Source organism: Tauraco erythrolophus, chromosome 5 (assembly GCF_009769465.1).
Source record: "Tauraco erythrolophus isolate bTauEry1 chromosome 5, bTauEry1.pri, whole genome shotgun sequence".
Classification (NCBI taxonomy): Eukaryota; Metazoa; Chordata; class Aves; order Musophagiformes; family Musophagidae; genus Tauraco; species Tauraco erythrolophus.
In genome coordinates this window covers 9,246,020-9,269,009 of record NC_141469.1, presented here as the reverse complement: position 1 = coordinate 9,269,009, position 22,990 = coordinate 9,246,020, and the positions used below count along the sequence as shown (strand labels likewise).

The window sequence follows — 22,990 nt, the reverse complement described above, 5'->3', positions numbered from 1 at the left end:
GAAACAAGACATGAAGCACACAAATACATTTAAAGTGAGAGATCTAAAAAAGTTGGTGAACAGCAGTCAATGGTCTAAAACACTTAGCTGATGAACGAGCTTGTAAAACCTAAACCTTGTAAATCTTTTACTATAGTATTCAAGCCTTCAATTTTAAATTTGTGAGCTTACTTATATTTGATTTCAAACCTTCTGACATTCAAGGGTTTACAATGTTTAAATGTGCTAGTCACTTCACGCTTGCTCCCAATATATATATTAAATATATAAATATATATAAAATATATATATTAAACCAACACTGTCTAAAGAAATAATGAAAAAAACACTTGAAACAATTTAACTTTCAACAGAACACAACTTCTTTTGCATTTTGAGTAAATATGTACATTAAATAATTTGGGTTATTACAAATAGTTGTAATTTAGTTTTACCTGAACGTATCTGATTTTCAAGTGAACCATGATTTCTTCCCAGTTACTAGTCCTGTCTGCCAGACTAAAATTCAAGAGAGTATGTTGATATAAACTGAGCTTTGTTTACTTCATACTCTGCCTATTAAAAACCATTATGATAATCACGGTGGTCAATGAAGTGCTTGATTAGAAAGGTGCAGAAGTCACACACCCCGAGAAATGGCTGGATTTTTCTGTTTGTTTCTGTGTAACTCTGGTCATCACTGTACTAAAATTAATATGAAGCGTTTCAGTTTTCAACTCCTCTGCAAACTAGCTTTAAAACAGTTACAGGAGATTACCGCAAAATAAGATATGGACAGATACCATCTACAGCTGATGAATGACAACCTTTTATTCTACTGTAATTTGTTGGCACTTTTGATCTCAAAAGAGGAAACAACAGACTTTGAATTTTCTTAAATGTGTTCATAATCCTGATTTTTTTTTATTTTCCTATTAAAAAAAAGTGTTGAAAAATAAGGAGTTAATCTAACTGTTTTGATAACCCCTAGTCTCACATACGTTTTTATTATTATACAGTGAAACTGTATTTTGCATATCAGCACTGAGTGCACTTTTAAAAGGACCTCTTTTGAAATATTTCCAATAGGTCTTTATAGCACCATATAATCTGCTGCTGATTTAGCTGCTTAGAATCAGACTCTTTGTGCCACTGCTTCTAAAGAAAAACTATTACATTTTTATTTCCTCTAGCATTCTAAAAAAAAAATCCAGAAGAAAAAGTTTATGTTATCCAACCAAATGCACATAAAAAATTAATTACTAGACACTCCATTTTCACTTATTCTGGTTTGGTGAAACTGATCAATGAATTGCTACATGATTCTTCTGAAATGGCACAGTTTGATTCAGTGGTAGAAAAATCTCATGGACACATTCAATGAAAACGTCTCTCATTCTTCATTGAATTTGGAAAGTCTCTTTTTGCAAGATGTGATCCTGCCCCTTCTATTATAGCTCATTTTCAATCCATAACAGAGAAAAACAGCGACAAACACAAGAGGCCGAGTGCTGGCAAAGCCATAGTACAACACAAGGGGATGAGGAAGCAAGAGGAAAACAAGATACCTGGAACAAACCAGAAATACACTGAACACAAGACAGCATCTTAGCCCCACAGAAAATTTTACATTCTTGCAATAGTTAGTCTGTTTTCAACTAATACCTGATCGAGAATTTATTCAGAATTAAAGGAATATACAATGTGATTAAACATGAAGTACATGAACCATTCGTGCACTAACAAATGCTGCCATTGTTTTTTCACAGGTAAAGCTGAAGCAAGTGAATGGCATTTGGTTGATATGAAAGTAATGCTGGTACTTAACCATTTTTGATATTGTTACCTACAACAGTCAAAGTCAGCGACCATCTACTCAACGTTGCAAGAGGCTTGTTTTCCACGTATGAGTTCCAGTAAGCAGAAGTACAGATGAGATCAGCTTTAATACCTTATGAAGATTTTTAAACTGCATATTTCTGAAGAAAGCGGTCGAATGCATCATAAATTGCTTGTCTAAAACAAGGAAAAAAGATCATTTGTATAATTTGGTAAGGGGTAGATATAAGTGGTTTATTTCCATGTATTTACAAATATATTTACGAAGCTATCATCACAGTTTCAAACAGCATTCAATTAAAACGTGATGTTAGGTAGTCTTTCCTCCTTCACTTATTTCTGGGATCTCTCACTTCAATAATGTATTTATGTTTCAGGAATGAGTGGGACTGTTTACCAACTTTAATACAAGTGCAAATGTTAATGGCTTAGGAGTTTTCTACTCAAATGTGAGAAAACAGGTCAGAGAGACATGTAATTTATAATTTTTGAGCAACTGTCATAAAACCAGGCTAAAGTTTTAAACAGCAATAAGCTAGTGGTTGGCATATTTTGACCCTGTATATTGCTATTCCTTTTTGTTGCTCAGACTTCCTAAATGGGATGTACAGTCTTACTAATTCCTTATATTTTAAAATTAACAGCACAAGTATTTCACTTTTTAAAACTAAGGAACTGCGTTTATCTAACTGATTTATAGAACTGTCTTCAAAAAGTCAACGTCTACTATTACTAAGGCAAGAAGTCACGCGAGAACTACTCGTTTGCAGTCAAACTCGTATTTTAATTCTCATCTTCAATTGTGCAGGTTTTTTTAATTCTCAGAAGACAACACTTGCAAAAAGACAACATCTCCGCAGTACAACATAAGCAGTCACTGCTTAAAAAATATTTTCTAGTGTCCAGTGAACAAACTAACTGAAAGCTTTTATAGGAAAACAGGAGTGAGAAGGATCATTCTCTTGCCACTGGCTTACTGAACAATCCAAGCTACGCTGCACCTCATCTTTGCTCATAAAATGGAAATGCTGACAATCTCTTCAAACTATTTCAGATCCCATAACTTGTTTTTAAAAGCGGTACTTGGTATTTGTTGCTTTACAGTAAGTATAGACTTGTTTTTAGAATAAAAACATTAGTTGTCTCAAAATTATGGTTTTAAGATCTCAACTATTTGTAAACTTTCCTGTTTGCCTTACCTAAAGAGTCCTTGTTTGAAGAGGTAGGCACTGACATGACCTCCATCCAGATACCTAATTTCACATCCGGGCCAGATTTCTTGAAGACTGCGCACTCCAGTTCGAGGAATATACGCATCCTCCTTAGCTTGTACAACTATGATTAAACTTGGGTCAACTGGAACTAAAGAAAAACAAACCTAAATTGAATTGATCTAAGGTAAGAAATAGAAACATGTCAGCTGAGATTTCTGTTGTAAAAATGCTATTTCTAAAAAAATTTAAATTATTCTAAGCTGTAATAAAATTATATTTTCTAAAGCCTCCAGAAGAATTTATCTCTTTTTTTGACACTACACTAGTGAGGCCATCAGTATAAAAACAAACTAATCAATCCCCTTCCCTCCCTTAAAGCAGAAAACTTCACAAGTCTTTGAGGAATGATAGGAGAATTGTCTTGCCTCTTATCAAAACCCTATCGCACTCACATCAGTTCTCTGAGGTCTCTTTTTTCAGAGAAAACTACTAGGAGATATCTGATATTCAACTGAGTAGAAGCTTCGCATAACTTTTTTCCTCAAGGAGAGGGAAAAAGACAACTTTTCATAAGAGAGGTCAAAGTGCAGTATATGTTCACTTTCTTTGCTGTTGCCTAGATGGTTTAGTTACAACATAAAAATCCCAACATATTGTTATATATAGTTACTACTGGTAACCAGAATTGCACCCATCAGATTACGAACAGGAATAACACCAAAACGATGTTCAACACAGAGCAGTTCTCTCTTCACAAAGAGTGTGTGTGGTATGGTAAAGAGCGACCAGACAAGATGTTTGACAATGGGTGTCACAAATAATTTAGATCCTCTCCTTTCATATATACTAGATCATTATAAAGGATATGTAACGCTAAGAGAGATTCTAGTCTTCAATTCAATCTTCCGTGAAATCTGAATGTCAGGCAGATTTTCTGAAACTTCTCTCTAGACACACTCCAAGGACACTCTGGCAGGTATACACCTGCCATGTCTCCCAGAACATGAAGAGACCTGGGAGACAAGTGACGCAAAGGACTACATCACTTTGACAAGTGCATTAGGATCACAGATCCTCTTAAGTTTCAACAAAGGTCGATGCTTTAGTTAAGTGATACCTGGGTAAGTGTCTAGATAAACAACGTCTGTACTTAGAATAAATTTTACAGGTTTTTTTCTGTCTACTGAAATAACTTTTAAAGCTTCCAGGAAAGCACTTCACTGGTATTTGTCACAAAACGTCCCCAGCTAGCGGTGATCTGGGACATTGTCCAAGTCAAAAAATCTATACTAGTGTAGAAACCTTTGCATTTACTTTTTTAACACTTACCAGTGGAGTACTGAATGCCAGAATTAAAAAATTAGGTGGCATAGGGTCTCAGTATCAAGAATGTTTTGAATATTCAAAGACAATTCTGTCAGAAATCTGTCTGAAGTCAAAGTATGTTCTAGGACATGTTGAGAGTCCTCAGTGGGAATGTGCACAGTTGAACCATTTTGTCTGAATGAACTGCCACAAAATCATTTCCAAGCCTCCACTCCAGCAAAACCCTTCCAACCAGCTCTAGGAAGAAATCTCTTATTTGCATTGCCTGGAAGTGGGCCATTGAAAGGAATTTGTCCTAGACGCCAGGAAATCCAGGTTCATCAGATTTTAGGCTCACTGGGCTACACCTCCCTCTGTATGCTACACCCATCAGGAAACACTATATTCACCAGACCTCTGTGCATTTTTACTGGTCACACTTGTCTAAAAGTGTCGTTCAAGCTTGGTTCTCACCCATGTAGACTACTTTCTATCTGAAGTCAACATCATATTTCTGCTTTATGACACTTACTTGAATCTGTTTGAAAAACCTTCTTAGCGGATAAATTAGATCTAGATATCACTCACATCACACAGATGTTTTGTTCTTTCAAATAACAAAAGTTTGCACTAACTCGTATCTGAAAATAGCCACAGCAAGACAAAGAAAAAATGAGCAAAGATACTGAAAGGCAAATTTTTAATTTATTTCATCATTAGTTGGCCCTGCACAATAAAACAAATAAATACATACCTGAGAAGTTAGCTACATGGGTACATTCATCCATGACTCCTTTCATGAACCTTAAGGATTCTCTCTGTAAAGTGTCACTCTTTCTTCTTTTATTTATCCTGTGTCCTTGTGGACTGATTAAGTTTTTATTGCTATTGCAATCGGTTGAAAATGTTTGATTTATGCACTGCATTTTAGGAGTATCTTGTATCAACAGTCTCTCTGATGAGGCACTTAGAGTATTTTTATTTGTGGTAAAGCTATGAACAGCTTCTTTAGGTACAGTCTGGTTTGAGGAATCAAGATCAAACATTCTGGAAGTCACGTCCACATCCTCCAGACTGTCCACACTGTCAGGGAAGTTTTTGACAAAGTCTTGTCCCATCTTGAAAGAATCTGTCTAAACAAAGACAACAGGTCATTTATTAAGTGTTTTTCCTTTAAACCAGTTGGTTAATCTTATTTTTAAGATCAATTCAATATTAAAAAAAAAAGGAAAGAAAAAAATACAAACAGGACTTCTCACAGTACTTATTTTCAGCCTGCATGTCACTCAGTTAAATCCTGATCAGCATCAGCTCTTGATAATTTTATTCTACAGTTCTGTCAGCTTAAAAAATGCAGGAAGTACTTATACATGGTAGCTTACGATACAAACATTTGGTTTTAATTCTATATTAAACTCTGAATTTATAATTGCAGTCATTTCAGCTTAAATTTCTGAGTGATAAACATATGTGACCGAGTCTAATGTTAGGTTTAGAACTGAAAAATCTACTGTCTCTAAACACTAGGAAGACACAAGCTGAACATCTTGAAATGTTTCTTCTTTTCATTTTGTCTGCTCCATCGGTGTTCCTGGAGTATATTTTAATAAAAAATGGCAAGCGCCTAATTAACTATCCCCACCCCAGCCCCTCTTCTCCTGTCATAAGGTATCTGAAAGAGGACTGTCACAAAACAAAGAATCGTAGGAAAAATGTTATTTATCAGAATTGGCTAGAAGACAGTCTTGCAACATATAAGAAATTCTCAAAAAGTTATCACTCCAATCTAAAAGACCAGTGAGGCAACGAAATTCCCCTTGGGAATAGTCTTCCAACCCTAATCAAAAAGAGTCAAGAAGAAAGCAGAAAACTCATGCAGACAATAAAGTCTATTTCTAAAGGAGCAAGAAGCTAATTACAAAAGCTCCACCTCTTGTTTATCCCAATTGTCTGTGCAAGAAAAATCTAAAGCTGAGGGAGGGCTAGCATCACACATGGAAAGACAGAGACACCTAGCACTCTAAACAAACTAGGAAAGTAACTTAATTATGCTACATGTTAAAAATATTGTACAGCATTGAATATTTGGAAGAAATTGCTTCAAAGGGCAATAAGTCATGGTTTTTATTTACATGCCAGGCTATTGGTTTTCCAGACTATAAAGCTAGTGACTGGGAAACAGTATCTACAGTTTGAATGTTTTGATTAAATTCATTTTATGTTGCAGATGACAGTAAGTGTGGTGACAGAAAAAACTTGTAGCAAGGGCTACGCTTAACACACATTATACAACCAAAATATTAGTTTCTGTTTTTTAGAAGGTTTTCCTCAACCTCAAAAGCGTAAGGAAACAACAGGTAAGCATGTTTTAGCTAACAATCAGCTAATTTTACTGGAATTAAAAAGAAGTCACATCATTTGTTAGATTTGCACATGTAAATATTAGCAAATAGGGAAAATAAACTATACTTACTCCACAGTATTCAAGCATTTGAATGATTTCCTCTTCATAAACAGTTTGCGTAAAATACTGTTTCTCCAGCTCTCTCCAGTTCACTGCCTTGCTCAACACACCCTGAGATTATAAACACAAGCGTCCAGTACACAAGTAAAACCCAGAGATCATTCTAAAATAATGATATATAGAGAAAACTGATCTGTTCCTCTCTGTGACTTGATTTTCCCAGTGGAATTCTGCCCAAGTTTCCACATAACCCTTAGAATTATTGTAACCAGAGCATAAGCACATATTGTAACATGGGACACGGAAACTCATCTCCCTTCGAAAAAAAAAAAAAACAACGAAAAAAAAGGCTGGCAGAAAACAGTCTGACTTAGGGCTTACACACATCTAGACCGGGCTAAACCAAGGATGGGTGTCAAAGGCAGTCTATTCATTCACCAGCCCCGGCAGCAGTAGTGGAAACATGTACCCCTCATAGTAGCAGCAGCATCACCCAACTGTTTCAGCAGGCTTTGAGCAGAAGAAATCATGTTTTCAAGGCTGAAAATTCAGGACCTGAATTCATTGTCCCACAAACCTGCCCCAGCCCCTGATTTGGTACATGACCCACGCTACCTTCCTTGTCATGTCTTGTATATCCTGAGCAGGAAGGGTGGGTTTTGCCACTAGTTCACTAATAGAGGCTGATGGGTGATGAAATGTCCTAACTGAAAAGGTGAATGTGGCCAACACAAACCTTAACTTACATAACTGATCACATTCTAGTATATTAACAAAAATATTCGTTAATTACCGTAGTAAAGACTGCAGAAGCTGTTGACCAGGAAAGACACGGAATCAATGGCAATGGTTTAGGCCAGTTTGTCACTGCCAGTGAAGCCATCTACAATCAAAGGCATTTATTACACATGTTAATATCGAATGCACAATATGGTAAAAAACTCTCTCACTTTAATTGACTTGTTTATGCAGTATCAAACAAACGTGCAGTGACAAAGTAAGGACTGGGGTGGTTGGATATATTTCATCTATTTAGGAGATACAGTCTATATTTCAGTGATTTCCCTAATAATAAACAATGCTCTGGTAGGTCTAATTTCAAGGCTGAATGGGTTTTTGTTATAAGAATTCCCAATGGAATATTTATTCTAACCTTTCAGTTGTTTAAAACTAGGAAAAACATCTAAAAAGCCTTTTCATCAAGCTCTTGCAAGCTTATTTCAAGGCAAAATGAAGGCAATCTTCAGAAAGACTATTTAAAATTCTACACTTTTTAAATTTGCATACTGGAAACAAAATGTGGAAGAGAAGTAACTCATCATGTTAAGTGGACTCTTCTTCTGTCCTTTAAAGTTTAAATTATTAGTTTACATTAGTTCTTAAAACATATTTTTGAGACTATCCGCTTTATCCCAGAGGAAAACAGAGCAAAGCAGCTCAACATACAGAAGTTCCCTATATGGTATGCTCTCGCCAAGTTTTATTTCGTTGCTCTCAACTGAAAAACAGCATAAACCCCCTAATGAAAAATACCTCATGTCCATGCCAAATGTTCTAGTAAATGGATTTATACGACTGAACTATAATTCTTCTCTAATACTTTTTTATTAATAAAAGTTACAAGAACACCACATATCTATCTACACTCCAATAGCCAGAAAGTCTCACTTCTTTTTAGCTCCAGCTCCCCCCATCAGTAGAACTGAATTAATGCTACCTATCTTCTGTTGTAACACACATTCTAAAGATTATCAACATAAAAAAGGATTTATTTCCCTGGTTTTAAATTGTACAAGTCCTATAAGTCAGTCAGGACTAGCCAAAAAAGTACATTCTTGGACTAAGAAAAAACATTTCAAAGGAGCTTCCAAACTCACTCTCTCAGACCTTGCCTCCTCCTCCGGCCATGCTGTATATGACCATGGGTATAGGATACAGTACTCAGTTATTCCCACAGCATTTGAAATGTCCTGCACGGTTAATGGGGCATATAATGGTTTGAGAATTCCAGTCCAACTTACAAATAAGACAAGGAAGACATGTTTAACACAAAAGTTGCCATTTCAGCAGGGTGACGTTTACATAAATCAAAGGTGCTTTGTACACTTAACGACATTTAGAGTTATAAAATTGTGCTGTGGGGGAAAAATTATTTCCCTTTCAGTAGGCGCTACCATTACCCACATTATTTACTTAGCTCCTAACAAAAAAAAAAAAACCAAGGATGAGCAAAACAGAGGTATGTTGTTTTAATAAGCTTTGTACCTATGTCTCACAGACCAATGATTATGTGTAGACACAAGCAGTAATATTTTAACTGTGTATTAGTTTTTCAAGCACCTTACTAATACACTGCTGGTTTAGTTTGAACACGCAGTGTCATGCACAAAATGCTATCCACCTCACCACAGAAATCTTCTCTAACAACAACAATCGGGGAAAAAAAGATGAGAACACAACTGACACCAAAAGTCACCCCAATTACAACACACTCACAAAGAGGAGGCATTTCATACAATGCATTCGACCACGGCAAGTTTAAGCAAGAAGAATGGAGGAAAAGAGGGAGAACTAGCAATTGATCAGTACAGACCTTCTTTCAGAATACATTTCTCCCCCCACCTCCTTGTGGAGAAAAACATAATTAGGTGAGCAGCTTACATTCTTATGAAGTCTGTCAGGAGATGGCTGACAAAGGGCTCTATCATTTGTCCGTACTTATTGAGGATTATAATAATTCAGCACCACAGAACATGAGAATTGCCAACAATTTGTTTCTCATTACTCTAAATATTTATTTTAAGGTACTTCTGAGAGGAACACTATGAAACAAATTATTTCCGTACGCTAAATGATCAAATGAGAAGTTAAAACAAAAATTACCGAACAGGAAATATAAAAGCTTACATGTCCTCCCATGGATATTCCAGTCATCCCTAGTGGTCCATAGCCTTCTCTCTCTAGCCAGTGCAAAAGAGCTGCCGATTCTAGAACAAGAGCTCCTCCCATCACAAACAGGTCCGAGACATTTTTTAAACATGACCGTCTTTTCTCCCCAGAAAAGGAAAATATAGGATTTATTTTCTAAGATTAGATTTTGACAGTTCTCATCATTCTATATATACTTTCATACAAAGTCTGATCACAATCCCAGAGAATTTTGGACCTGAACTCCTGTTGATTCAACAAGAGAAAAAGCAAGTCCAGATTCTCTGGCACTTGTACTTTTTCATCTAAACAAGGACTAGAAGTAGACACCTACTAAGCTTCTAATGTAATATCACTGACAGCCTTGTCTTCTAGAAACAGATACTATCAACATTAGAATCTCATTAGTAGCAATCTTTGGTCCTGTAAAGTTATAACAGATCTTTCAGAAATAGAATCAAAGCAATACAGTCCTAGACATACACTATCTCGTTTGCAGAAACAATCCTTTTTTCTTGTTTGTGTGTGGTTTTTTTTTTTTTTCTTTTCCTTATTTACCTGCTTTACATCATTGAAAAATTGCACACAACATTTGAAGAGCAATCAGTATGTCAGCTTTGGAATAACTCATCAGTGTCACTGTAAGACTGAAATTGTAAAGTGGGAAGTTTGTCACGGTACTGAGAAACTCATGTAGTGTACTGCAAAGCATTAAAACATAGAAGAAACAACAAAAAAGTAGAAAGCTATTCAGCTGAACCATCAGAGGGACTCTAAAAGTGGGGGGAAAAAAAGTATTTTGCAGAGCAATTGATACAACTCCAATTTGGGGAAGGAGACTGTATTTTCAGGATCACACAGTCAGGTTACAAAAGGCTACTGGACATTTCTGGAGCACACAATCACATTTGAGACACTCTGCAGCACAAGGACAAAGCTTACTGTGCAAGCCACAAAGAAACCAACACAGCTGCTGCAGACCAGTGTTTATAGGCTAATGGAATTCTTTCCTGCAGCTTTGTTGGGAGATTCCTCAGCTCTCTCCAGCTGCTATATTTATCAAACACTGTTAGTAGTATGTTAACTAAAACCACTGCTACTGCTTTGTAAGTTTGTATCGAAGTGTGACAACTACTGGTTGGGGTGTCAGAGCACTCACGTTCCAAAGAATCCTTCTCTACTCATGCATATACTACTACAGAAATATCCTTGCCAAAATATTTATTCTTCTGCATCAGATCCTCAATGACTGGAAAAATAACCACCGATGGATGTATTCCAGCACACACTCTCTCCTGTCACTTTCCTATAACCTGACCCTTCTAAATGCAACAATAAATAAATACATATGTTTAAGTAGTTTTCCTATCAAAAAGGAAACTTTACAACAACCATCTTAGTTGGTAAACGTAACTCACTTTATTTAAAAAAGTGGTTCTTATGTCAAAATATATAAAATTCAGCATCTGCTTTGTAAAAAAAACCCCAGAAACTATTTTTGAATTTAAAATTTCTCCTTAAAACTAACTTTTTTAAGCTTTTAGATTTTGGAAATTCAAATGCTGAAATCTAAATAAAAATCTAGAAACTCTAAAATGCTGTAGTGTGAGACAGTGCTCCTGGTGCTGTCCTAACAGAACAGACATTTTCAAAAACAAATCACTTTCTATGCATCTTCTACTCATGTTCAATGTCCAAGTTAGGATTAAAACATCAACTTGTATTTGGACTTTAAGAAATATTGGTGCACTAAAACCACAGCTTTGCCTTGGACACAGATCCTGTTGAATTCTGTTTACACTTCAGTGATTCAGAAAACGTGAAAAGCAAAAAACGAGGACCGTCTAATTAGGCTTCTAAATTCACATTTAAAAAACTGACTGAGGGAACAAGCCCTGTAAAATACTGAATATTGCATAGTTTCCATTGATTAACAAACAACCAACACCAGATTTATTTACATGTCTAACTGTAAATCTTTAAAGTATCTTGGAAAAGCAAAATCTTAGCAATTGTAACAGGAAAATACACTATCTGACCTAAGATTATCCACAGAAACGTAACTGCAACACTTGTACATGCATGATGTGAATCAGGAAAATAAACTGGTACTTGCTTGCATTCACACAACTTGCTTGCATCTCACTCTATACTGCAAGTTCATCTTGTGCAAACTTTCCTGATCACTGGGATCTCTTAGCGCAAACAACGACAAAGCAGTCTAGAGAAGGGTAGACAATTTCACACTAGCAGGTTACAAGTGGTCCGTGCTTGGGATTTTTTTTTTTCTTAATAAGCTATCAAAGTTGATATTACTTTGAGCTTCTTGAGAAAAAAAAAAGTGGCATTTTGAAAGGACAGTATCCATGAATGTAACGGTAATACTTACACTTGATCCTTAGGTTTTCTACAACCATGTAGAAGACTCAAGTTAAAGAAAGTAAAAATTTCTATATAAAAACTGGTAATTAAACAAAAAAAAGTACAATAAAGTAAAATAAATCACATGCATAAACAGCACAGATTAACTAAAATTTGGAACTTAAATTCCAAACATTTAACTGGAACTACATCAAGTTAAATGTAGTTTGATGATGTAGTTTGCAACATAAGATTTTACTTTTTCCAAGTATATGGGTAGGAAAACGTGTAACCAGAGATTCTATTTAATAAAATAGCATAACGGTGTTATTGAAGCTACTGATGAGTTGATGACAGGACAGAACTAAAAAAAACAAATCTTAAAGGGTAGCAGTAAGTTTCACAAAAGTACCTGAGGTACCAAAGGGTTGCATTTGAGAAGGGAAGGCAGAACAGGTGACTTTCTCTTGTCATTAATACATCCAGAAGTCACACAGTTTGATGTAGAATGAATGCACAGTTTTCACTCTAAAGGAATTGTATCAGTGCTTCGGATCAGTACACAGATTCATATCTGAACTTTAACGACTACAGTAAGAAGCTGTAGAAGACATTTAAAAAAAAATCAGAAAAGCAACGTTTGCTGTAAAAATAGCATGTTATATTAACTGTGTTCCATACTGCGTTTCGTGCAATGGCCATACTTTGCTCTTTGCTTCTATCCACTGAAAAGCCCACTGGAAATCGATAAATAGATAATATGCCAGTGTGATAAGTCTTCTACCTTCTGGAGAGAATGTTGAGAATAAGTATCTTGCTTTCCACAAAAGGATATAATAAGGATTTTCTAGCAATAGGGAAGCCATACAGGCTTCTTTAATCATTGGGCGTGCCATTAATGTGCGTCTCCTCCAGAAGTGCTAAAGATAAGATGTACAAACATATGTTAAGGTAAAATCTGATTATTTAATTTCTCAATAACAATCAATTTTATATTTTACATACTCACATGATCTCCAGTGCCTGCTAAATGAATGCACACAGGTCTGTGCTTGCTATTCCATCTTCTGGGTATTATGAACTGAAATCTATGAGAAAAAAATACATATTTTAGCCAAGTAAGTGTATGTATTTACAAGCTGCACCACAGAAATGAATCTTAAAAAAAAAAAAAAAAAAAAAGAGACAGAATAAAGTATTTTCGTAATCCAAGCAGGCAAGCTGCCAGTAGTTCTGCAATATCATTTTTCATAAACACATCCAGCAAAGATGGAACCAAAAGTAGGACAGAACAAATGCCAAACAAGAAAAGGAGTCAAGCTGAAAGATCATGTTCCTAAAAAAGACCACTATGTCATCATCACAATTTAAATTTTGCAGAGTGAAGAAGTGGAACTTCAGATGAAAAGCAGCCTAAATGAGTACGACTACCTCTCCTAGGCAGCACTGTTATTTCTCTCCTGAGGGCACAACAACTGAAATTGAATATTAAGATGAACAATATATTTAAATTAAAAAAAAATATATCAAAAACCCAACACACAAACCATTAAACTAATCTATACACTCAACATCAATCACCTAATGTCTTCTGCTGCCATTCAAGTTATTTACAGTCTAACTACTGGGAACAAAAATATCCCTTCTGAGCCACTAGTATTTTCCCCACAAGATGGAGCACTGTTACCTACAACAGTGTCACACTTCAGAGAAAAACATTCACACAATTCACAACGATCTTGAGGGAAGTTTGTAAAGCATTTCAAAACTGTGACAATACTGTCCAACACAACAATTAACATAACTTGACTACAAACTGTAAGAGAACAGATAAGGGAACGATCAGTATACTATATTTTCCAGTATAGCATTAATTAGGCAAATAACGTTCAGAGACAGCTTCTTCCTCTAACCAATGGAGAGGTGGAAGAGAACTGGTATTTCAACTATCAAACTTCTTCTGACATTCCTTACTGTTACATGTTTAAGTACACAGAAAAATACCAACCAGTAATATTGATAAAATTGACATGCCAGTATCAACTTGAGCTGACAAACTTTTATGTTTAATTGTTAAGTTATTGAACAATCCTTGGAAAAAAAAAAATCCATTGTGAAAGCTTAGCTCAAAACTAAAAGCAAACAAAAATTATGCTCTGTTTCCAAATCCACTCCTCAACTGTAAAGCAGTGTTAGTGTGAAATCAGCAAAAATGCCATTAGCTATCTTCTGACTATTCAGGATCATCCAGCTTTCTGAGAAGATGCTTTCTATTTGGCCCGACAAGTAAGAAAGACATCAGGTTCTCTTGCTACAAAAAAACGAACCTACTACTTCAGTACTCATGCAATATTTTTGTATTCAGTGTAAATGGAAGGCTGGAATAGTGCCTTCAAATATACAACATAACATGCTTCTTTCATATAAACAGCTTTTCCTGCCATGTATAAAACAAACAACTATTGTCCTTGCTATAGTATCCTTCATTTCCAGCATTCTGCTCATTTGGAAAAAAAACAAACAAATAATTTAAAAAAAACCCGGTATTCCATAGCTTTGTGCAATATGATTTCTACACTCAAAAAAAAAAGTCCCCAGCAAGGGACATTCTTAGCATAGGGACTTCATTATTTACACACAGATTAAACTATTAGATGAATAAGATTTATTTTCACTTTTGAGATAAAAACCTGGTTTGACACATTAGTACAAAAACCAGTTTGAAATACTTTACAAATAATTGGTATTACAATAAATTAGCTTCACAATAAAACTACATATAGACCATTCTTATTTCTGTGCAGTACAAGTTTCAGAAGGAAATACCACTTGGTTTCTCTTACCTTGCTACAAGAGACTCGACTGGCAGGATACCTGGGACATAATGAGCCAGCGGGGAAATGAAGTGCCCCTCAAGGATTTTACAATCGGATTGCTCCTCAACCTACAGTGAGAATGGAATGAGAGCAGCATATTTCATATCAGGCTTTAACTTGCTCTGAAAGCCAATCTCAAAGTAGAAGAATTTGTTATAGGATAAAAACATACTTTAAAAAAATCCAAATCTGAGGTCTATTTCAAATACAGGGATACACATGTTAGCAATACAGTCAAAACATGTTTGAAACTTTGCTTTTATTAAATGACCTATTAAAGGAACGAAGGAATAAAGCGTAATGCTGTCCCACTGTAAATAACTTCCATAACACATACTAAGTTTCAAGCATTTTTTGAGCTTTAAGATCTGACATCACATCCCCCCCAGCTATTGTATTACTGAGGAAAAATAAAATTGTCTGTACAGTCACAACTTTATTCTGTTTCCTTCCATTCTCCTCTAGTAGGCAACATGACTGCTCATTTTCCCATCCCTTCCAACTTTGTTTCATGCTTTTGCCTTTGCCTCCTAATTCTATCCACAGCAGCACAATTAAAAAAAAAATCAAAACAATAAACTGTTAAAGTATTTAGCTTGCCACAGCATTGACCACCAGTGCATGTATTTGACTTTAGAACTGCTCTTCATTTCTGACCCCCGATTCACACTTTGTAGATTGAAAAAGTCTTCGGGGCAATGATTATACCTCACTTGGGAGCACAGGGCCTCTTTGTTTCCCATCAAGAGCATTTGAGAATTCACACCACATTGATTTCTTTTGCCTCTACTGCCTCACTTCCTCTTCCCTCACAGATAAATTCTAATGTCCTTTTCTTGATGGGAAAAGGTGGGAACACCAGTGAAGTCAGTTAATGTCACCTGTTAGAAAACTGGTCATCAGCAAAAGCTAACTGAATATTGTCAGACATGCATTCACCACCTTATCCCTATGTACTCTTTAACTCAAGTCCCCAGTTGCTAATCCCAGCAGCAAGTCATGCTGTGGCAATGTCAAATATCTGGAAAACATAGATTCACATGACATCAGGATTCAAGAATCCTATCCTACAAAAAGCCTCGTAAATACTAAGCTGATTCTACCTTTACATACCATCAGAAAAATAAATTCAGTTAAACTGCATCATCTCTTGCTTTTAAGTACCTTGTCAATGAACACTGGGTAATCTTTCGAAACCAGCGTCTGGCATTTTTCCCTGTTTCCAATAATCTTTCTGAATTCAAATATTCTGTTGAAAGGAAACAAGTAGAGAAGATTCAACTTTTAATCTAAAAAAAAAGAGAAGATAGATAGACAGATATATACAAAAAAACAAAATCAGAAGGCAAAGTAAGCCATAAAGAAAATAAACGTTATGAAGACAGCTTTGCATTTACAGATTAATCAGGCTACCATAGGGTAGGTGTATGAGAATGTTTTTAAGTTTAAAAAAAAAAAAAAAAGGCTCAGTTGCATTCCTTGCAGTTGCACAGCTCTTAAATAGTATTTTACACTTGATATGTTGAAAACTTATGTCATTTTTCAGGGCCAAATAGCCATAGCAGCCTCCTACACTTACACATCCTTGTAGCCACATCGAGGCAATACAGACTGAATGGGTGAAAAACAGGCTGGACTACCAACTTCAATGTGTAGTTGCCAACAATCTGAAGCCTAGCTGGAAACAAGTTACTAGCAGCACTTAGGGAAGTTCATGAACGACACAAACTGGAGGGAGAGATGGATAGCTGAAAGGTAGGGCTACCATTCAGAGTGACTTGGATAAGCTGGAAGAATAGGTCAACAGACATCCTAATGTTCAAGACTAAAACTGCAAAATCTTGCCCCTAGGACACAGCAGCCCAATGCAATAGTAAAGGTTGGGAACTTCTCAGCTAGGTAGCAGCTCTGCAGGAAAAGGCATGGAGCTCCTGGTGGACAGCAAACTGAACTTGAGTTAGCAGCACATCCTTGCAGCCAGGAAGACCAATGGCACACCCTCTGCGTTTGGCAAGAGGGTAGCCAGCAGGTCAAGGGAACAAGGTTTGCATTGCCTGGGGACCAGAAGGCTAAGGGGCAAATCTAGTTGCTTTCTTCTGATACTTAAACAGGCTGCAGAGTCAATCGCAGTTAATGCTTGAAGTATAAGAACTTTAATAATTTCTTCTAATGGAGCTTCACAATGATCAGCTTAAAAAAAAACCCAACACAATGCTGACACTGTTTCTGGCATGATAGAGCATGCACAGTAGGGAGTGGTACTCCCTCCTCCCACTAGCCAGTGTGAGGAGTCAGGAGGAGCCAGTATTCTTCCTTCTTCATCCAGGCGAAGCCAGGCTCCTCAGGAACAGCTCATCATCTTCCCATTCAGGGGCAACACACAGAACAAACTATTCTTTCACTTTTTAGGCCAGCAAGCTGGCTCACGTTTCCCCCACAGCTTTTGAACTCTCATGAGAGATTTTTCCCCCTATGAGAAAAGAGGAGCCGTAGCCGATACAGTTACTACTACCAGCAATGCTGCCATATTGCTGTTTGACATGAGTGCCATCACCCTTACAGACTCATGCAAGAGAGAAGCCTTGCCTAGTATGGCAATAGCCAACAGCAGGAGTAGTCAGAAGTTGGGGGTAGATGGGGGAATCAAACTTCATCATGTCTCACCAAGAACCTAAAAGTTTTTAGAGACGGTATTGACAACATAAAAATGTCCCATTTCAGATACACACATGTAACAGAATACAGACATAACACAATCAAAACATAACCCACATCTTTTGCTTATTTCCACAAAACTAAACATTTTAAAAATCCGACATTCCCATTTTGCAGGAAAGTCTGCTTCTTAAAACAAAAATCAGCTGAAGACAAGACAGACAAAGCAATCCAAGTGCCATTTCAAGATGAGATGCTTCATTTGGACTTAAAAACAAAATACAAACTCTCACATAACTCCACTGCTATCCACAGTGAAAATAATTTTATTTCTTTTTTAAAAAAATTTTCTTTATTGATTTTCAAATATATGTGAATTAGCTTATTAAAGGCACATTTATCATTTCCTGTTTAAATACTACGTGATGCAGAATACATGTATTCAGTCACTTAAGTTTTAAACCTAAGAAATGCAAGTGCTCAACTTCCAGGTGTTACTCTTAGTACCAACTCATAAAAACCAGCAGATATTTAAAACTGAAGAGGTACTTTTTTTTTCCCTCCAAGACATGTAAAAGAATGCGTCTACTACTTTGGGCTATGAGATTACATCTCACACTTTTAAAGCTCATTATTATTAAGAAGTTACAGAAAACTAGCAAGATCCTCTGTAACACAGAACAGAACAATTCCTCTGCACAAACTCAGCAACTTGTTTTTAGAAAACACTTTTCAGAGATGCGGTTTGAAGTATGTTACCATATATGCACAAGTGAAAAACTTAATTGGACACACATACTGTCTCAAGAAGAACCTCTTCAAACACAAACATTTAGCAAATCCCTTTAAGACTTCTTTTAAATCCAGTTCAGTTTCCTGAACAAAACAAACTTTAACACTTTTTTTTTTTTTAAAATACAGGATAGTAACAATTGTTGGCACTTCGAGGGTTGTTTTTTTCTTTTAATATAAAGAACTATTTACGCTGTTATTTTTTAACAAGTCACCTTTTCAGATCCTCTGGTTTTCCCCATCCTCTGATGAAAAGTTTAGTGAGGAGAAGCTTTCTGTACAAGACATCTAATTTACTCACACCCATTAGCAGCAAACTGACATCTAGAAAAAAGAAGAGGTAAAAACAAGGCAGTTAAAGGAGTTAACCTGAGCCACAAGTCATTGACTGTAACACAAAGTAGACTCTTGTTCTGGTATCCTTACTAATGAACCATGCTATTCCAAGGAAGTTAACCTTGACAATCAGGTTCAACTCTCTTCATTTTAAGCAAAGTGCAAAGGCAGTTAACTCTAGCTTTGTTAGGAAAATGGAATTTAGGAGCGGGAATTTGACATACCTAATATAACTAGAAATTTATTACATAATTGACGACAAGACCTCTGAAGAGGCACATAAGGTCATAGAACTCCATCTTCAACCAGTCCTAACTGTATTTTACCTGAACGGATAAAACCAAGTGTCATTGATCCCTGTCCCGTCAATATAGCTATGATGGGAAAAGCTTTTCAGTCAACATGGGCTTTCATAAACACGTCTCAGAATGAAAGCTTGGAACAATATCTGGTTTTCAACAACCAGAAGACTAGATCTCTAGCTGTGAAATTATTTGTTTATAAAAAAGAAAGAAAAAAAATTAACTCCAGTCACTGATGCAGAGAATGTTTATTTTTGTAAACCTGTCTTCATTGGTGTCTTAAGCATACACCCTAACCCTTATTTTATCCATTCCTTTCCAATTTTCAACAACTCATTTCTTACAGTTTTGAAAATTATGCTCCCACTCTCTTCAGGAAAGAAATCACGCCCTCAAAACCCTTAACAGCATCCTTTCTTTTTCAGCAAATACACTAGCTCAAATATAGCTAAAGGCAACAAGATTTTAGGCAAGCTGAGTATTATTTTCAAAGCAATACTTACTGAAGTGAACAGGGAGCCACTACTGCACTCTTCCAATGATGAAGAAAAAAAAACAAGAATAGAGAACTCAAATCTGGTTTCTTGATTAGCAGGATACAGGTGATTCCATTTTTTTTTAAAAAAAAGGTCCAGGATCTGTGTACACCTAAGAAAACGATAGATTCAATAATCAAGTACTTGGTTAGTAAGTTACCTTCAACTATCTTCAAGTATTTCCAGATCCCTCCATACTAAGTGGTCTAAATAACTTCATAACACTCCAAATAGTGTCATTTCATTCATGGTGTTTTTTCATTTTAATCCAAAATTCATCTATTCTGCCACACTTTAATATGGTCATTTTTAAAATAAACTTTTCTGAATATAACAAGTTAAAATTGTGGTTAGATTAATAAATACATTCCTCTACACTTCTAAAAAGCCAATACTTAAGAATCAATATACAGAAAAAAGATAAATGCTTTGACACTTAAGAGTAAGTTACTATCAAAATAGAAATTACAGACAACTTAAAGTACTTGAATACTAGGACAAGCATCCTAAAGAACCACAACAGTTCTATGTTCAGTCATCACAGGGCAGCAATAAATACCTGAAATCACCAGAAAGCCAAAGTGGGGACCTTCTATTTTAACACTGCAGAAAGCGTTAGTTCCTACTCCACCAGTTCCAAACAGCTGACTGTGTGAGTTTATTATTCTGACCCATATCTGCTCGGTCTAATAGAATGACAACCTCAACACAAGCTTTTTCCTTGCCCACTCCAGAGATATCCATTGACCTCACGTGCTGTTGGGGTGTCAGACCGGAAATGTTCGCTAGCCTCTGCAAGGTCCCTCCGCTGCTTTCTGGAGCATGGGGACAGCTCGGCATTTTCCCGGTGCTAGAAGAGAACCGGGTGGTGGAGACAGGAACCCTTTATGGGGCTGGGAAGACAGCTCAGAGTGAGCACACACAAGAGTAAATCTATGCTGTCAAAAAGACATTAAAACTAGATTTGCAGTTCTATTGGCACACTGCCCACCAGTAATTGTGAAAGAAATTTTACCGAATGTTTTGATGCTTAACAAAGCGGTCTTGCATGTTTTGTTTGCTTGTTTGTTGGTGGTTTTTTATCTTCTCCAAAATAAAAGTCAAATAAGAAAGGAAACTTGAGGATGTCGATTTTTCTGAGAATTCGAAGGCTGGTCTAATGAGCTCTCTCTGCTGGACCAAGGGAATGCCAAAACAAGTTTCTAGAGAAGTACATTATATTTAAATGCAACATTGATTGAGGTGAAAGAGTTGTCTCATCTGATATTTTATTTCATTGATTGAATAAAGACTCTAAAGTAATTCAGGATATTTCAATTAATCAGATTTAAGATTAAACCACTACTGGAAAGAGTACAGGAAACACTAAAACAAAGAAACACTCCAAGTACCTGAAATACGCTGTATAGAACTTCTCAGAAATATCACTGAAATAAAAGAGGTCATCTTCCCATTTCATTTATCTTAGTAACAAAAGGGTAGGACACGCTTCAGTCACTATCAATGTCTACATGGAAAGACAACTACAAAAACTTTTACTGTCAGAAATGACAAATCCAACTGTCAGTAGTGAAAGTTTTATAACTTCACAGTAGAAGTAAAGAGCGTATTTTAGCAGCAAGAGTTTGAAGTTGAGAAAAGAATCGGCAGAGCTTGTTTTTGAATGTGTCTGGATTTCCACCACTTGATACCACACAGGTCACATCAAGATCCCTTTGGAAGGCAGGTCAGCTGGAAGCAGAGACCTGATAAAGTTGCTGTGTTGTGATGTAGCCCAAGAAACACTACCTGTGTTATGAATCTTCAAGGAGTATATTGCAAACATGATAAGCTTTACATATTTGTAAGCTGTGCATAGAAACTGTAATAGATACAAAGGTACATTAAGAAGCGATCCACAAAAAGAACTCCTACATTTTAAAACAGTATTTTCCAGAGAAGACAAGGAAACCTAGAGATAAATGATAACTAGGCTCTTGCTCTAGGAAGTGTTTTTCTTTGCTTCCAGAACTCTCATACTGCATACTAACTATAAGATTTTGGTGTGTACATTTATTTCATAGAAATAGACACAAAAATTCATCCAAAATCCAACACATAAAAGGTCAGATCTTCGTTTTTATCCAGCGTATGCAGTTTCACGTACAAGAAAAACACCACTGGAAAGCACATAAACGCTTATTAAAGGCCCAGACTACTGCTTCTATGTATGAATATGAAACAGCTCCCGCCAAGAAGTCAACCTGAAAAAGCCAAGAAGGTATCTCTATTTTAGAAGGCTGAGTCCTTAACTTCCCTGCCCTATTACTTTTTAAAAAAAAAAAACTCCCTTTCAATTAATGTCAGGTCATGCTTTCCACCCCCTCTCCAGAAGAAAGACTACTTAAATAATAATTGAAAAAATCCGGAAGAAGCCACGGCGACAAGCCAGAAACAAGCCCCACAACAATTTCACACACAGAGGAGCCTGCGGGTAAACAAAGGGGCCCAAGCCAGACGCGTGACACCGACGGCCGAGCAGCTCCCTGCCGCCGCCTCCCTGCCTTTCCTCCGCTCGCTCGGTGTTCGGTGCCCAGCGGCTGAGGAGCCCAGCCCCAACAAGGACCGGCCCAAAGGGCGGGCTCCGCAGACGGCGCCCTGCCGACCGCAGAAGCTGCAGGTGGTCCCCGCCATCTCGCGGAAAGCCCCTCAGGCCGCCCCGGGCGGGACTCTGGCGCTGCGCTGCGCGGCGGCGGGGGGCGGCGCCCCACGGCCCGTTAACGCCCCGAGGCGCGGCGGGGGCGGGGACGCCCGCGCCCTTCCCGCCCCCAGCGGCCCACCGGACAGCCGAGTCCGCCCCCCCGCGCCAGGACAGGGGTCGGCAGCCCGCCGCGGGGCAAGGCCACCTCAGCCGGCGGCGGGGATGTGCCCGCAGCTCCGCTCAGGGCCCGGCACAGCCGGGAGGGAAGAGCCCCGGAGGCGCACCGCTCCTCCGCGCCCTCCGCTGAGGGCCGCGCGGAGACCAACCGCCACTCCCCGGGTGGGCAGGCGGGAGAGCGGACGAGCGCTCTTCCGGTCCGGTCCGGTCCCCTCCGCCCGCCCCGCGAAGGTCACTCACCCGACGGCCCGGCGCTGCCGGTGCTGCGGCACCACATGGGCGGGCGGGAACGGGGAGGAGGAGAGAGGGAGGGAGGAGGGCGTGGCCGGCCTCACGCGCGGACGGGCGCACGTACGCAGGCGCTCAGCGGAGACGCGCGGGAGGCCGCTGGCCCCGCCCCGCCCCGCGCACGTGACCAGCGCTCACCGCCCCTTCCCCGCCCCGCCCGCCGCGTCTCGCGCCCGGCCGGCAGCGCCCGCTAGCGGCGGAGGCGCGAGGGCGGCGCGCGCCCGCGCGCGCCCTCCGGCGGCAGCGGCGGAAGTTGGC

The 22,990-nt window shown here is 37.9% G+C and overlaps 1 protein-coding gene across 2 annotated transcripts; it reads right to left on the bottom strand.

Moving 5' to 3' along the window:
* Nucleotides 1-304: 304 nt before the first annotated feature.
* On the bottom strand, nt 305-22,720 carry ABHD18 (abhydrolase domain containing 18). Of its 2 annotated transcripts, XM_086611741.1 has the most exons (14): nt 22,685-22,720; nt 19,555-19,699; nt 18,629-18,737; nt 16,131-16,215; nt 14,934-15,034; nt 13,100-13,178; nt 12,916-13,010; nt 12,119-12,136; nt 9,709-9,847; nt 7,595-7,684; nt 6,811-6,912; nt 5,092-5,470; nt 3,018-3,180; nt 305-1,995 (listed from the first exon to the last, which is right to left on the bottom strand). In XM_086611741.1, the coding sequence occupies exons 3-14, from the start codon at nt 18,718-18,720 to the stop codon at nt 1,944-1,946; spliced, it is 1,395 nt and encodes a 464-aa protein (XP_086467867.1). In that variant the 5' UTR covers nt 18,721-18,737; nt 19,555-19,699; nt 22,685-22,720; the 3' UTR covers nt 305-1,943. The 2 variants fall into 2 exon arrangements, with proteins under 2 accessions (XP_086467867.1, XP_086467868.1); XM_086611742.1 differs by lacking the exons at nt 9,709-9,847; nt 12,119-12,136; nt 12,916-13,010.
* Between the last annotated feature and the right edge of the window lie 270 nt (nt 22,721-22,990).